This window comes from Micropterus dolomieu, linkage group LG18 (assembly GCF_021292245.1).
Source record: "Micropterus dolomieu isolate WLL.071019.BEF.003 ecotype Adirondacks linkage group LG18, ASM2129224v1, whole genome shotgun sequence".
Taxonomy (NCBI): Eukaryota; Metazoa; Chordata; class Actinopteri; order Centrarchiformes; family Centrarchidae; genus Micropterus; species Micropterus dolomieu.
The window spans coordinates 15,814,994-15,831,615 of record NC_060167.1 but is presented as its reverse complement, the minus strand read 5'-3'; the positions used below and the strand labels follow the sequence as shown (position 1 = coordinate 15,831,615).

General features: G+C 40.3%; 1 protein-coding gene across 1 annotated transcript; it reads left to right on the top strand.

Moving 5' to 3' along the window:
• The first annotated feature begins 1,928 nt into the window (after window positions 1–1,928).
• On the top strand, window positions 1,929–15,373 carry igsf8 (immunoglobulin superfamily, member 8). Its single transcript, XM_046029100.1, has 8 exons — window positions 1,929–2,090; window positions 2,285–2,447; window positions 6,323–6,703; window positions 7,549–8,007; window positions 9,793–9,971; window positions 10,690–10,942; window positions 11,360–11,818; window positions 12,701–15,373. The coding sequence occupies exons 2-8, from the start codon at window positions 2,393–2,395 to the stop codon at window positions 12,826–12,828; spliced, it is 1,914 nt and encodes a 637-aa protein (XP_045885056.1). The 5' UTR covers window positions 1,929–2,090; window positions 2,285–2,392; the 3' UTR covers window positions 12,829–15,373.
• The last annotated feature ends 1,249 nt before the right edge of the window (window positions 15,374–16,622 follow it).

The following is a 16,622-nucleotide window of genomic DNA, read 5'->3' as shown; positions in this document are numbered from 1 at the left end:
CTGGAATTTGTAGAGGTGTTATTGATTTCACTAACAAGCCCAACGAGAGAGCTGCTGACACTTGGACATGCCATCTCAGAACAAAAACTTAAATGATTACAGCAATGAGGCCAGTGAAAGGGGATGACTGACAGTTTATATTTTATCTGTGATGATTCTGTGTGTTAGCCAGGAACAAGGAATGCAAAAGAAAGCACTGACAGGTGAAAAAGCCCAACCTGCAACAAGAATACTGGGCCGTTATTTACAATTGCGTCTACATGCCCTAAATTGTAAACAAGCTATTATGGGTAAGTAAAGAACCTTGATTATGAATCCAGACAGTAGAAAAGTTTCCTTTGACTGTGTTTCAGCCAAAGTAATGTTATATATATCCTGCTGGTTTTGATGGCTAGGTGAGCATCTCTTGAAGCAAGGTGAATGCTGCCATTTGTCAAATGAAAATGTCAAAGCAAGCTCAATTTTGCATTAAACTTTATATTATATAGTTATTGAATGGATACACCGCAAATGTGTTGTCAACAGAGTTTGAGAGCAGTGAGTTACTTTTCACATTACAATGTTTCATTCCAGTCATGTCCAATGAAAACTATGTATCTCCAAATCTTTTGATTTTGAATTAGAATTTTCTGATAAACTGAAGGATGACGTATTCCTTGATACTTTAATCCTGAAACACAATATAATAATAGCATTATAGCAAAACACAGGCAACTGTTTTGATAATAGTGTAAGTAATTTTTAATGCAAAATTATTTCATGGTTCCAGTCTCACAAATGTGAAGATTTGCTGCTTGTCCTTTTAATTATCTAGATTTCTTTTTAATAATTTTGAGGTTTGGACTGTTAGTTGGAGAAAACAAAGCATTGAGGAGGGGTCGTTTTGGGCTCTGGGTAATTGTGACGACCTTTCTCACTATTTTCGCAATTTCTTTTACAAACTGAACCATCAATCCAGAAAATAATCAGCAGACTAATCCATAACGAAAATAATCAGAAGTTGTAGTCCTGTACAAAGTATTTTACAGCAACAGTAACATCATGCTTTTACATTCATGCATGAATAGCCTACTAAAACTCTAATGTTATAATATAGTAATATCAGTCAACAGCCACAGGTTCCATGTTTCTGTATACTGAGTATTAAGTTAATGATCTGAGTACTTCTTCCACCTCTGTCAATAACACACAAATTATAAATCATTAACCCACCTTACATGGCTCCACTGTACACAATATAGGCCAGTGGTTCTCAAAGTGGGGTCCTTGAGGGGGTTCCAGGGGGTCCCCAGCAAAAAGGGGTATTGTTTAGTTTCACTATAATTCCATCCATAAGTAACACAATTACTATTTTGGTCATTGGTTTCATGCACTTTCTGTAATAAAACATCTACCAATCTAAAGCAATCAAACATACCAATCCATCTTCCACCCCTCCAGGACCTTGTGGCCTCCCACTCTGGACACAAACAGTTCCAGACACTTCCCTCATACCCCCACCCCTTTATGGTACATACTGTAAATATTTTGCATATCACTGCACAAACATATTCTTACATAGTCTTTATAATTATTTTATATTTTATATCTCTTGTCATTTTTTTAACTTTATATTTATATAAGTCACCAAACAAAATTCCTTGTTAATCTGCTTGGCACTAAAGCTGATCATGATTCTATCAGATGGGCACACTGGGACAAAATCTTATCAAACGGGGGTCCGTGGTCTAATAGCCTATGTGTCAGGGGTCCTTGACATGAAAAGGTTTGAGAGCCACTGCTGTAGGCTATTCAGCTCGGACTGTGTGTTTTTCTCTGGTGCCCCCTTGCGGTTTGATGTTTATATGTAACCTCTTTACAACACTCTATTATCATTGGTTCAAAGCGTCGTCTTGGGGCCCTTTTTGCATGCATGCTCCTCCCTTGTTTTTGTTACACACACACACACACACACACACACCAACACCAAAGTGATGCCAACCACTCCATGACTGGGCGGTATGTCTGTCGAGGCGGTATAATCTAAAACCAACCCGGGATTTTATGGAGCAGTGGATGTGTTGACGGAGATGCGACGGCGCATGAAAAAGGTGATTAAATTCACAGCTTTGCAAAATTTTTCGTCTTCTAATATGTGCAGTTAGCTGAATGGCTAATGGCGCTAAATCTCCTCTCTCTCTCTCTCTCTCTCTCTGTAAATCGGTGTGCACTGCTACATCGTTGCACGTTATCATTTATTCTCCCCTCACACATAATCCGGCCATGTCTGTCGTTTCGTCCCCAGACACTTCGTCTCCACGGTGGGCTGAACTATGATCGGCGATAAACGAGCAGAGGAACACGGAGAGAGAAATCTGAGTCACTATAATCCATCTGGACGTCGGGGGAGAAGATGAGGACCGTGATGGCTTCGTTGAAAACAGCATTATTCGTATTTCTACACGGGGGTGAGTGCAGCCGCGTCTGCCTTGTACCTGTCTGCTCTGCACACAATGACTAAAACCGCCTCGCCATCTGTCTCATGGAGATGCATTTGCATGATTGTTTCTCCATGCCTATCAGTCAGACTATTAATGTGGCAACACTCAGCTTTATCTTCATTATTTGGGCTGCCAGTCTTTGGCCTGTAACGCTACTTGTATCCACGTGGGTCATCTACTGGGACACAGCATTTCACACATTCTTGTGGTCTGTAAATCATTTTATTATCTACAATATAAATGCAGAAGTGACTGATGGCATAGCCCACTATGAAACCTATATGCAGAAGTGATCGATGGGACAGCCTGCTATCAAACATAAACCACACACAGGCTATTTGATGAATGTTGAGGCAGTGGTGTTAGAGAAACATGTCCTTTTGGCCATTAAAAGGAGTTCCTGGTGGCATCTAGGAAGTCCAAAGCAAAACATCAGTATGTCACTGTAATGGTATTTACACAGTCCCTAGTTGTTTTATTGTACAGCACTATAGAAACACTAGTTTCACCTATTATTTGATTTTACTATTTATAATGCCTTAAGTTGATTTCATGTCTTCACCAATTGTTTAATCTCCCAGTGTGGTTGTATTATGTCCTCTTGGTTTTGTTTTACCTCCTGAGCCACTTCCAGGGAACCTCACCAAAGCAAATTTCTGTCAGCTATGATTGAAGTGGCAATACAGTATACAATCCTACATATATATGTTGAAGAGTGACAGTAGACAGTAGTAGTAGTTTTTGCGGAGGGAAATATGGTGAGATAACCAAATAATTCCACGGTGCTTAAGATTTTAAATAAGACTTTATTTTAGTGTAACACTTATAGGAGGCTCAACCCAGACAAGCAGATATAGATGTAGGCCATAAAGCTAAAATAAAAAAAATTATATTTCAAAAACATAGTTTTCACCTAACATTTTAAACAGAGAGAGAACATATCAGACTGAGCAACACAGTTTTACCTCCCTGCTCACACTAATAATAATTCTATGAATCATATCTAATAACCACATAGACGGGGTTCCATGGGGTCAGGGGGAATCAGTCTGTGGCCCAACATGCAGGTCTTTGTTGGTTCTTTGGGTCTCCATCCATGTTGCAGAGTATATAATCCAGACAGTATTGAGCATTGTCACAAGCCGTGGTGTCCCCCAGCCCTCTCAGTCCGAGCCCAATGTTAATTAGGACTTGATCCGCTTAAGCCTCCCACTAGTCTCCTATGTTATTATCTATGTGCGTGTTGTTATCCGGCCGTGGCTCAGCCTGTGAGAAAGCTCCAGTTGTTTTTATGTCTGACACACACACACACACACACACACACACACACACACACACACACACACACACACACAGGTGGGGAGTGCCAAAACGCACCCTTCTAGTATTTCTAGTTGTTCAGGTCTTTAACAGTTTTAGGTGAAAGAGCGTGTTGTTTAAGGGTTGATCCTTCTGTTCAGTCTCAGTTTGTGGGTGTATGTTTGTTGACTGGGATGTCGGCTTCATCGCAACTCATTTGCATTTTGAGATAGCGAGTTTATTTCTCAGCTTTTGGCACCACTTGTAAGTTTTAATCACTTGGAAGGCCGCTGACATTGAAGATGTGTACCCTATTTATAGCCAGGGTATGTAACTAGCAAGGCACAAAATTCATTCCTCCCTCCAAAGCCACGCCCCAAAACACCTTTTCATACACAGTGAGTGCACAGGCAGAGAACAGACAGGCAGTTAGGGCGTGCTTATTACGACAGCCACAGTTACTGGCATTTTTAAATTGTGTGTCAGAGCATTTGATTTAGTGATTGCTGTCAGAATGTAAAGAGAATTTAAACAAATATAACTAGAAATGCTTCTGAAATAAATTTAATTCCCCAGCTTTAACAGTCCACAATTAATACAGTTTCTTCGTTAATGTCCCTATAAAATAATAATAGTATTTCTGCTTTCTGCTTTTAAATTGGGGTGGGGGGTATTGATACTTAGTTTCAGAAAATAGTTGAGGTATCTCAATCAGTATTTGGAGAAAAAAAAGATCAATGAATCCCTAGTTTTTAATTTACACAACTTCCATAGTTGCACTGGACTTCCATTAAAATGTTTGTTCATGTTGTTTACCTTCTTATTAGCATTTGGCGTGTATTATCAGTTTGATAAAATCACCAGATAAATGGTCTTGATACAAACAATCTGTGAAATAAAAGTAATTTGTGTATAAAAGAAAAATCCACTTTTCTGTTTACAAGTCTGCAGAGTCGGAAAGGATGACGACATATCAAATTAAGCTTCTATAGAAAGATGAAATTATTTACTTCATAATGTGTGATGCATGTGTGGTTAAAATGGAAAATGGTAAAATCCCCTGTTAAAATGTTATCAATTATATTTGTTAATGTTTGACTGATGCTGTATCAGCATGTGAATATTTTGGGCAATTACCCTTATCATGATGGAATAGCAACAGCATGAGAAGTTTCAGTGACTGTGTGGATGATTAGAGGGTTTCAGTATTTAAATATCCCAAAATGTCTGTGAGTGTCTGAACCTGTGACTATTTCAGAGAAGTTCTAGGGGAAGTGGCTTATGTGGCCAGACAGTGAGACTTAGTGAAGTACAATGATGCTTGAACCTGGAAGCTGGCTGCTCTCCCTCCTGAGGCACTCGCACTGAATATTTTTGCTCACAACCCGAACACTGAAAATCTGCCATGTTGCCAGGCTTCTGTTGTACAGTAAGATGACGGGGATAGAGCACACCCCTTTTGGCCCGAATAAAATCTTTTTACTCAGGTTCAGTGCAATTTTCAGTTTGGCAATTTCAGGTGCAGTAATGACCTTTTGGTTTGCTGCTTTGGGCACCGAAAATGTAAAAATTTCTATAATTCAATGGCAGCATCTTATTTTATAATATAATAACACAGCTACTCACAATAATTCACATTGTGAAGAGTTTCATGGAGAACTTCTAAGTGTGCAGATGCAAAAAACATTTCAGAAGGTCTGGAGAAAACTGTACCCAGAAAACTGATTCTGGGAAAGATGTTACTGTTGAGTTGGTCAAATATTTTTTTAGAGCTGAAATAATTTCTTGATCAGTGATGGACAGAAAATGAGTTAGCAAGTATTTTGATAATAGATTTAACAATGCCAAACACAACTTAATTTTAGCTGCCGAGTTGTGCAGATGTGCTGCCTATCTTTGTCTTATTTGACAGTAAACTGAATATATTTCGGTTTTGGACTGTTGGTCAGACAAAATTACCAAATAGAAGATGTCGCCTTGGCTTTAGGATATTAAAAAGAGCCCCTGTCACTATTTTCTGACATTTAATATACAGATTAAGTGATTTATTTGGAATTTTAATCAATAATGAAACAAATTGTTACTTACAGTAGCAGTATTTTTTTCAAAGCTGGTATCTCTGAATCCCATTCACTGAATTGGAGGTAGAGCCACTTTGAGCAAACCTTACTGAAACTGTAGCACTCTTTGTAAGAGTGCAATGTAAACTAGTTTTAAGGGTTTTAGTAAACTGTTGCTTTAAATGGAGTAATGAGAGAAGAAGAAACCCACTAACTCATTATATTTCATTTATTAAATGTGTTACTATACCCAGAAGAAGCTGGCGCAGCCCAAGCTCTACTGTTTTTTTCTCCTAAGCTATTTAAAGTATTGATTCCGTGTTAGCCATTCATCCGCTCAGGATATTGATTGGTGAGTTTCATGTACCAAACATGCTGCGAGACAAGAGTGTGACCCACAGAAACTGACATTGTTACTGTTTCCAATGTTTCCTGCCCACTTGTCACCATCTTTCTCCTGCTGTCTCCATTTTCCTTTCACAGTGCTCCAGACCACCGTGTGTCGTGACGTAACTCTTCCCCCAGGAATCCTCTACCGCGTTGCAGGGTTCCCCCTCTCCCTGCCCTGTGCCGTATCAGGGTACGAAGGCTCACGTACGCAGGAGTTTGAGTGGTTCCTGTACAGAGATGACGCTGGTGGGAGGCAGATGGGAGTGGTGTCCACCAGGGACAGTGGCTTCCCTTATGCCCCGTTTCAGGCCCGGGTGCACAACAGGGAGGTAAGGGTGGAGAGGGACTCAGGGGACAAGGTCCGGCTGGTGATCCAGAGACTCAGGGCCGAAGACCAGGGGAAGTATGAGTGCTACACGCCAAGCACGGACAGCACCTACCAGGGTAGCTACAGCGCAACAGTGCCTGTCAAAGGTGAGATATATACTGTATATATAGCTTTATATATGTAACGTTATATATATATATGTGTGTGTGTGTGTGTGTGTGTGTGTGTGTAGATAAATATATATATGTGTGTGTGTGTGTGTATATATAACATTTGTTGGGGCTATTTTCACCTGTGGATTTTACATTTAATGTTGAACATTGGATTCTTTTGTTACTTGAAAAAGGGGGTTTGTAGATGACAATCATAGTTTAATTGGGACATATAGTGGAAACCAAATATATTCATGTTCAAGTCATGGGGGTTACCATATGAGGAGATTTTATCAGCAACTGTGTGCACTACATTAGCTAGATGAACGAGACATATGTTTAACATTTTGCATAAGCTATTATTTATACTTGATATACTATATCTGAAGTTTGTACTCCTTCTTTATGTTTATCTTTCTTTCTACGAATGTCCATCTGCTCAAGCTATCCAAAATATTTTTGGCAATTTTACACCATCCACATTGTTACCAATTATGCTTCTATATAATCATCTTCTTTGTGCACTGCTGAGTTTATGTCTGTAAGATGCTGGGTGTTAGTTTTGCAGTTGAAGTGTGTTATCTTCATTATAACTAATATATATTATATTATAACTAATCCCCCTTCCTTTGGCAAAGCTAGTTCCCAAAGCCAAGGGTGGCAAATGGCTTGCCGTCACTCTCAGCAACCCTATTTCATGATGTGCTTTAGTGGTCTAAACATCTAAACAGCACACAGGCAATAGAAATTAAATTTGGCATGTATTTTCTTCCCGTCTGGCTCCTGTAGCCTCTTGATGTAATGTAATTGTCTGTCTGTATCTCTTTGTACACCCGCAGTGATCCCTGACACACTCCAGATCAGCTATTCCCGCTCACTCACTGGCCAGCCCGTGCCAGAGGGTGCTGAATTAACTCTGACATGCTCAGCCGGCATCCAGTCGGAGCAGCTCACCCATCTGTCCATCACGTTTGGGAAGCGTAGTGGTGGAGAGGGTTTGGAGAGTGGAGCAGGAGGGGACCGCACCGTTAGAGAGATTATCTCCATCGACAAGATGCTGGGGGTCGTCCCCGGACGTTCGTACAAGAAGCGTTACGACGACGGAGAGATCACGCTGGAGAAAAGGAACGGGGAGGCTGGACTTGATGTATACGTGATGAAGATGAGAGGTGTGCAGCCAGATGACACCGGCTCGTATTTCTGTGAGGCCTCGCAGTGGATTCTGGATCCTGATCGATCATGGCAGAAGATCGCACAACGGACGCTGGACATTGGCAACTTGACTGTGCAGCAGCTAGGTCGGTGTAACCAGGAAACTGTGCTGTTGGTGGCCAAGGTCACACTACAGCAAGCACACTGCACAACAGCTGATTATTTTGTTCAGCGATCATTGTTCAAACAACATACATTTTAAAGATGATGTGGTTAGTCATAAAATTGTACAGCAGGCAGTTTGTGAAGTAGTCCGCGACCCTGAGGAACTTATCATAAAATAAAGTTGGCTGCTCTAGTTGCAGAATAAACCAGAGACAACAAAAACAGAAAGTCCGAAGTTTGGTTCTACTTGTCAGCTCAAGACTCTTTTATTCTCACTGGCGTCAGTCGGCCTGGACTTCTAGTGCTGTTGAGTACATTGGACTGTTTCCAGATTTCCTGACTGGATGTTTGTGTTACATAGAGCCTAACTGAATGTATGATTTGCTGACTGAGCAGTGACTGGATAGAGTAGGCTGATTAAATCTGTAACTGGATACACATCTGTAGTCAGCTTGTTTCCTTGTTTGTTGGCTGTTTGGTCAGAGGAAGTGTTTGGATTTCCGATGAGCTGCCTGGATGGCAGGGTGGTACTGGCTTCGTTTTTTCCTACCTTGCTGAGTGGATGGATGGACATCTAACTATTAGGGCTGCAACAAATGATTAGTATCTATGAATCTTATCTAATCTTATTTTCTTGATTAATCGATGAATCCTGTCTGTGAAATGGTTTACGATTCCTAGCACAGTATCTTAGAAACCGAGGTGACTTTATCAAATGTCTTGTTTTACTATACTATACTATTTACTACAGTGTAGTAGTTTTTCCCACATTTTAGAAACTGAAGCTATCCATTTTCTGCATTTTTGCTTGAAGAATGAATTAAGCAATTAAGTTTTTTTTTATTTCTTTTTTTTGAGTAATTGCAGCTCTACTTACTCTCTTTTTAGGATGTTGGCTGTCAGACCGCCCGACTGACAAGCTTGATGCTCATCTCTCTTGTTGATTATTTAGCTGGATTTGGTCAATAGCTGTCAGGCCGGGCAGCTGGAAAACTTGCTGCTTGGATCAGTTTAACTTCTAAAGAGCTTGTGTAGATCTTTTTTTTATTATAAATATGTTTATTAATTAATGTTGCTGATACTAACTCTCTCTTAGCACTAAGTAACTAAATAGTGGAACAAAAAGTTATTTAGGTCAAATTTAAGCTGAACTTGAAGCATTGAATCTCATCAATGCATGCATTGTTTTCTCCAACACTCGCTGACAAACACTTTTTAGTTCAGTATTTTCTTGCTCCTCTTGTCTGACTAAAACAATTGTCTGTCATGTCTCCCTTTGTTTGCATAAATAATATGTCTATTGAGCACATCTGTGTTTAGAGAAGTGTTGTGGTTAAATGAGGCTTCGCTCACACAATGGGCCTGAATCTTCTAATTATACCAGGGTATTAGTACTGACTATATAAAACCTTTTCAGTTCATTAAACAAAGCTGCACATACTTATTTGTGCTATGTTCTTTTACTGTTATGTTTTATTTCTATCTCTGAATATACATCAACATATGTCTATTTTATAGAGCAATAATAGAAAATTCTAGTACAAATTAAAGTGGGTTATGCATTTTATCCTGACCATTAAATATGTAATGTACTAGAGAGGCCTCCCCCAACTTTCCTATAGAAATGATACTTACAGTAAATATCGCTTCCTGTGAAGACTTTTACTGACACAGTCCATGTGCTTGTTTGAGGCCCTCCACCAAGGAGGATTTCCAGTGCTTTCACTTTTACTAAGCTGTCTCCCTCTACCTCTTCTATTCCTCAGTGGAGTCTATGAGTGTAACATCCTCGCCCAGAGGGGAGGTGACCTTGCAGGTCGGTTCCCCTCTCATCCTGACCTGTGAGGTGTTGGGGCTGCCATCTGAAGTAAGCTCGGGCCTGCTGGTTAAGTGGATGAAGAGGGGATCTGTAAGAAGCGATGTAGCTGGGACCGGAGGAGTTGAGGTACTGATTCTCACTCTGCTGACTTATTTGGAATAAAATAGTTTGTTGTTTGTAGGTTATAGCTCAATATGCGATTGTATATAATAGGGCAATGTAAAGGTGTTGGTGTGTTTGTTTTGCACCTGCAAAGTATAACTTAAGTATAAGTACATGTTAATATTTACGTTTGTAAGTGAATGTGTCAGTTTTCAAAGAGTGAACTGATGAAACATTTCATGTCAAAATTATGATGCCAAGAGACATTAGAGTTTGCAGTAAAGTCCAGCAGTGCAGTATGAGAAACAGCTTGCAGGTAACTGAAATGTGCCTGCTTTTATAGAATAAAAGATTCATTAAATAATAATAGATTAATTGTCAATTGATTTAATTGCATGTGTGGATAGGTATTATCCATCACAGTCACCGCTGAGTCTAATTTATATTCTGTCAAAGTTACATCATTGTCGCATGGTTATTCAGCTGAAATTACAGATAGATTTGAAATATTTTCAGGTGTGGTGCATTGAAGCGCTGCAGGCAAAGTTCTGATAAATGACACTTAAGGGTTGGTTTTCAAACAGCATCCTTTTTCATTCAAGAAATGAAAAAAAAAATACATTATGGTTTTATGATGTTAGGCAATAATATAAAGTATTCACAGTTTTTAGTAAATTGCCTGAATAAATCACATTTCAAATTACAATCTGACACTTAGTGACACATTGTATTTTCCGTTAAGGTGGAGGTGGCCAGAATGAGCCCAGATGGTGTTGTGAGCTGGGGGGACGACCTCAGCCGAGCTAGTGGGGGATCTATGGAGAAAGTGGCAGAGGGGAGGTACTCTTTGAAACTATTCTCAGCCCGCCCCTTAGACTCAGGGGTGTATCGGTGTATGGTGAGTGTGTACGCTGGAAGAAGAAACCCTGGACCGTCTACTCCTGCAACACTCACCCAGAGGTCTGAGGGAGTCACCATAAACCTCAAGACCAAAGGTGAGAGGTGCTACTCAGTGCCAGACAGGCTTCATCTATATCAGAGATTCCCAGGTAGTTTTGCATGTATATATATATATATATATGTCCAAAAGAATAGGACTTGTCCAAATTTCAGTTTCAGCTTTACTAATCTGTTTCTAGTAAAGTCATAAATCGTTCTGTGTATTTTAAATTTCTGAGCAATTGTAATTGAAAACAGATCACCATGCATAAATAATAAGTTAGTATAGTATTCCAGTGTTCATGGGTAGACTGCCCAAAGTGGTTCTAATTATATATATCATAAACGCATGTTCGCTAAACTGGGGTTAACACATATTACCTTATTAAGACAAAGATGAAAATCTTAAGCTGACAGTTACATATGTTCTGTTTACCCTCTATAGTCTTTACATGTACCACTTCCTTTCACAGATGTGCTAGTTTCCGCTGTAGCTCAGATTCCTCGAGGCCCCCTGTTAAAAAGAGGCAGCACCATCACCCTGATCTGCAACGCCACCGTGACAACCACAGGTCCCGCCCAGGCACAGGTGCAGTGGCTGCGGTGGCCAATCCCTGAACCAGTTACTAAGAAGAGACAGAGTCCAGCATCTGATATCACTCTACCAGAGCCCACTGTTGAGGAAAAACCCAGACTGGTAGCTGCCCTCATGTACGACGGTGTTGCAAAGATCTACGCCAACGGCAGTGATGTTAGCGTCGACCGCTTGTCAGCTGTCAGCTACAGACTGAGGGTCCACACAGCAACAATCGATGACCAGGGCATGTATACGTGTCATGCCGAGGCGTGGGGGCGGGACCCACATGGGGGCTGGTACAACACAGGGGCCAAAGCGGAGTCAAATGCAGTGACTGTGTACCTGTATGCTAGAGGTAAGAGTCTCGTAGTTTTTTTTTGTTGTTGTAGTAATCATAGTGTTAGTGGATATATGTAATTTATTACAGTTTATTAACTGTTTTTGCAGTTCACAGTTAAACACATTCACATCTGGAAGCTGCAATATAATCTGTTGGCTACTAAGCACCAATTGGAGGTGCTGCCTGTTCACCTTCCTCATCCAGATTTATCCTAGTGGTCTGGGGATCAAAAACGTGACCCCCGGTCACAGGCTGGAGGGAAGCTTTGTAAATGTCAGGTGTAAATTTCAAGCATTTCCTCTTGATCTAAAGAGATGTCTGCACGTTAGAGATAAGTAGATTGATTCTACTCTATATCCTTTGTTTTTTATTGGCATCCATTTACAGTCTATATATCCACAATGTATTTGTAAAATATTTGTCAAAGCACTACAGTGATATGTCCAGCACAGTGCACATGGTTATCTTTACATTATCATGTGTTGGCACTGATCGAAAAGTTAGCTGTTGACCTTCTTTCTGTTCTACATGGCTCTGGATCCTAGATTGAGACTAAATGGACTCCGTTTCCGGCACTAGATCACCAGATCAAACTGTGCTTTTAGCTAATCCAGCAGGACAGGCAATTAACTTGCTTTTCATCAGTATGTGTGCTGCCTGAATGTCAAAAGTACTATATGAATATAGTTTTGAACCAAACAAATCAGTTTTTCCCAAAGGACACCCTTCTGTATTTTAATGTACTGTATAAATATTGGCATTTACCCATTTGAAAATGCAAAACAGAATTAAAATAAAACATAGATAGATTTAATTTTCAGCCCATCCTGATGTGTTATCCTTTTACAGATGGCAGTCTACATCACAACTTCCTCCTTTTATTTTTTCTCTCCCCAGCTGCTGACCTCCTGCTCATCCCTTTGGTTGTCGGAGTCTCCTCTGCCTTGTTTGTAGGCATCGTGATCATCGCAACAGTAACCTGTTGCTTTATGAAGCAACTGGCAAGGCAGCGTGCTCAAAAATAGGAGTCCCCTGTCACCGCCTGTCTGAATTTTCGCAACGAGGCGCAAAGAGGTGACGCACAGAATATAATGGATGAAATGGCCAACAAATAAATAAAGGGAAACATGGCACCCTGTTAGATGATTTTCTGTGTTTTGACCTACCTATTTAACAGTTAATGCCAAAAGATTATATTTTATAATCTCTTGTATTTTTATATTCAAACCTCTGAAAACAACAATTTTAGTGATTGCTGCGACAAGTAACCAGTAGGTAGATTTTTGAAGCCACCATCCAATGACCCCTCTCCACTCCTCAAGTTTTTAGTTTCCTTGGAAGTCAAAACCCACATTTTTAATGATCCCTTTGTCCCAGCCAATCACTCTGTTTCGACTGGAAAAGGGTCAAAATACACACACGCAAGATTTTTGTGACAAGGTCAAAAGTAAAGAAAGTACTGTGGTTTGTTTTGTGTCTGTCTAAAGGTCAAGAAAACTGACTACTCAGAAGTCATCGTTTGATTGTTACAGTGTGAAGGTACCCTAGAAGGATCTCAGCCTATCAGATGTTTTGTATGATGCAAGATGTAGATCTTCCTACATTGAGTAATGTTACTATTTTCACACAAAGAAAGAATATCCTGTGTTTTCAGATCCAGTTGTTTTGTTTTTATTACAACAATGTCTAAATGTCTTTGCATGGTTTAAGCCTCTAGCACTGCCACTGACAGTCACATGAATGCTGATGGGAGCAGTTAAGCCCCCAGAAACCGCCTGCAGCCCCCCCCCCCCCCCCCCCCCCCCCCCCCCCCCCCACACACACACACACACACATGTAAAAAGTGTCTGTCTTTTACTTAATAAGGAAGGCGCTGGCTGCGGACATTCTGATGCCAAGACCAATTGAGTACCAATTCTAAACACAAGCATTCATTGTCTGTGACGCTTCAATGCTGTAGTGAGTTTTCTATATGGACTTGAATAGATTTGACAGAAAGAAATGGAAGACAAATCCATTATGCACTGAGCTAAAATATGTGAATACTGTATGGAGTTTAGCTGTTTTATTTTTCTTAATGTAAGTAAGACTATGCTGTAGCGCCATGTTAACATTTGGCAAAGTGTGGTTAACATTCTGCAGCAGTTTGTTCTGCTCTTTTTGAAGCACTCTGGGGGAAAAATGGGACTGGGACCAAAGCTCCTTGGTACCCTTCTTTTACTTGATCTTCTTCCAGCTGAAAAGCCACTTCTTTGCTGTACTTGAGCGAGTACTTTTTTCCCCCTTCCTGGCAATTAATTGTTCCTTTGCTCTTGTCAAGTGACTGAGATAGACAAATAGTACTGTGAAAAAGGCTCCGGTTTGTTACACTGAATACCAGAAAAAGTGTTGCATCATGTTGTTTAGGATACTTCTCCCCGAGGTGAAAATTTCTTAAGCAGTGCAGTCATATGACCTTTAGTGAAGTCTCACTATTGTCCTCATCATAGTTATCATGTGGTTCAGGCCACACATTTCTGCTGCCACGAGCTATTATGACTATAGCCCCCTCTGCTCGCCCACAGAAATCTGTTGGACAGATTTACTGTGTCGCCGCACTAATGAGTGAAATCCATCCTCCTCTTCCTGTTGAAAATAACACTTGTGAAAATGTTGGTCATGCGACTGTGCCTGCTTGTTGTGATTGTTTAAAGTTAGATACGTGTTTGTGGAAAGGAGGAGGAAAGTAACATTTGTTGTGATCCAACCCGTGGCTCTCGCATGAGATTATTTCAGGTCATTTTTCCTGCTTTTCCACATTTGTTTGAGCTGAGCTATACTTTACTGTTTCAGTCTGAGTTTACTGTCGGTCTATCTGTCTCTACCTCCTGGTTGTTTTTCAATGTGAGAGTCCCTCTAAATCTGCCTGTCCTTCCTAACCTGTGCTCTCTAAACCCCCCGATTATAAATGTTGTTCACGAACATTAGGGAATAAAATCACAGCTCTGCTTGCTTCCTGAGCCACTTTGTTCCAGATCAACTACTCAAAGCTGATTTGTTCCCCCACATGTCCACCCACCACATGATCACCCCCACACACACACAAATGCACGTGCATAGCATAGCATAGCATAGCAGCAGCAGCACAATGCTGGCTGGCTGGCATTTCAGATGGAAGTAAGCGAGTATCTGCGTGTTCATCCCTAATCCCTGTTTATGGATGCAGTGTGTGTCCCACTGCCCTTCCCCCATCTCTCAGTGTGTTACAGTCGATGTGGCCCGTATACGATTCATTTCAAACTCTGTTCCCAGAGAATTACAGCCAGCCGTAAAAAGTTTAGCACATTACTTGCAAAGTTTGAAGGCTGCTGTTTAAGTTGTTCTTTGGCTTGAAGATGTATTAAACCCTTTTCATGAAGATGTTATGTTCTGTTTGAATTGTTTACTCATGCTTTAATACCACTGTTCCTGAATGCATCTTGCTGCCATTCAAATATATAAAGGCGGGTTATTGCTCAGTTTGTTTATTATGGTGCTTTGGCAATCCTGCCAGTTGATAAACCAATAAACCACTCTGGATTTATAATGTCACTTTGGTTTTAGTTATTCTTTTACAGTCTACTGCTATGATCAAGAGTCCGTACTTAAGCAGAGAATCTGGAAATGTTCATATCAGCAGCCACTGGAGCCAGCTGAGGTATTGCAGGACACTCTGCGTGGAGAGAAATAATACAGTCTGTCTGAGAAATTGTTCATGATCATATTTTCCATCTGTAAAGTATGAAACAACCAAAACATTTCTTGTGGTTGCGGCAGTTTCCGAGTTAGGACCGGCCAAGCAGAGGTTTGGATTTCAGCTTAAGTTAACTCTCACCACTCAAAGATGCAGTTTTAGAGGTAAACAAGCAGAACCCTTCTTCTTCTTCTTTGTCAGAACCAGTAAAATTATATGTACAGTACTTAATGAATATATTCTATATGCTTCCTGCAGGGTTGAGAAATTCCTGATGAAATAACATGCACAAAGAAAAAATACCTCACTCAGGACAAAATAAAACACTGGCTGCACGTTCACTTGTGTGTCAGACAGAGCCAAAGTCATGGAGCCTTGTTCAGTACAGTGAGAAAGAAGAAGCTGCGAAAGCTGGATGGTTGAACATAATTCTTGAGGGATTTATACTGGCTGCATTATATGCTCAGTGTCTCATTGGACAGCTTTCATTTTCATTTATTGTGTAATCGATCCATTTATCATGTTATTTGGAGTGCACCACAGATGCAGACTCAATTAACAAAAATATCACCCTCTCTGCCATCTCTGTTGCTCAATGGTTCGCTTCCATTTCAAAACAGCAGATCAATAAAACATTTGCAAAGCTGAATCAAATCTGCAATAATCAATATTTGTATAGTAACTATGGATCAGATGACTGTATAAAGTGAAAGGGTTCACTCTTAGTGACAAACCCACTGATAGTTATCACATGACTATGCAGTTTTCCTCAGCTCTCCAGACTCGTGTTATGGTATGGTTCAGCTCAGTATTTTGGTTCACTCTTACTGCTCTCATTAACTTTATTTCCAGATTAAAACCTCTTTTTCAAGAGAGACCTGGCCAAAATAGTAGCATGTTGACATAGTAGAGTTACAGACATGAACACCAAACACACCCAAAAGTTGGTGACTAGCTGGTGAACACAAACATTTAGCAGCTAAATATTTCTGCAAGTTTTCTTTCCCTCCTTTGTTTTCATCCAGCAAAGATGTCGTTTCAAATTGTTTCAGCAATGTGGAGTTGAGGAAGAGGTTGGCTCATTAACGGCACACATGGATAGCTGCA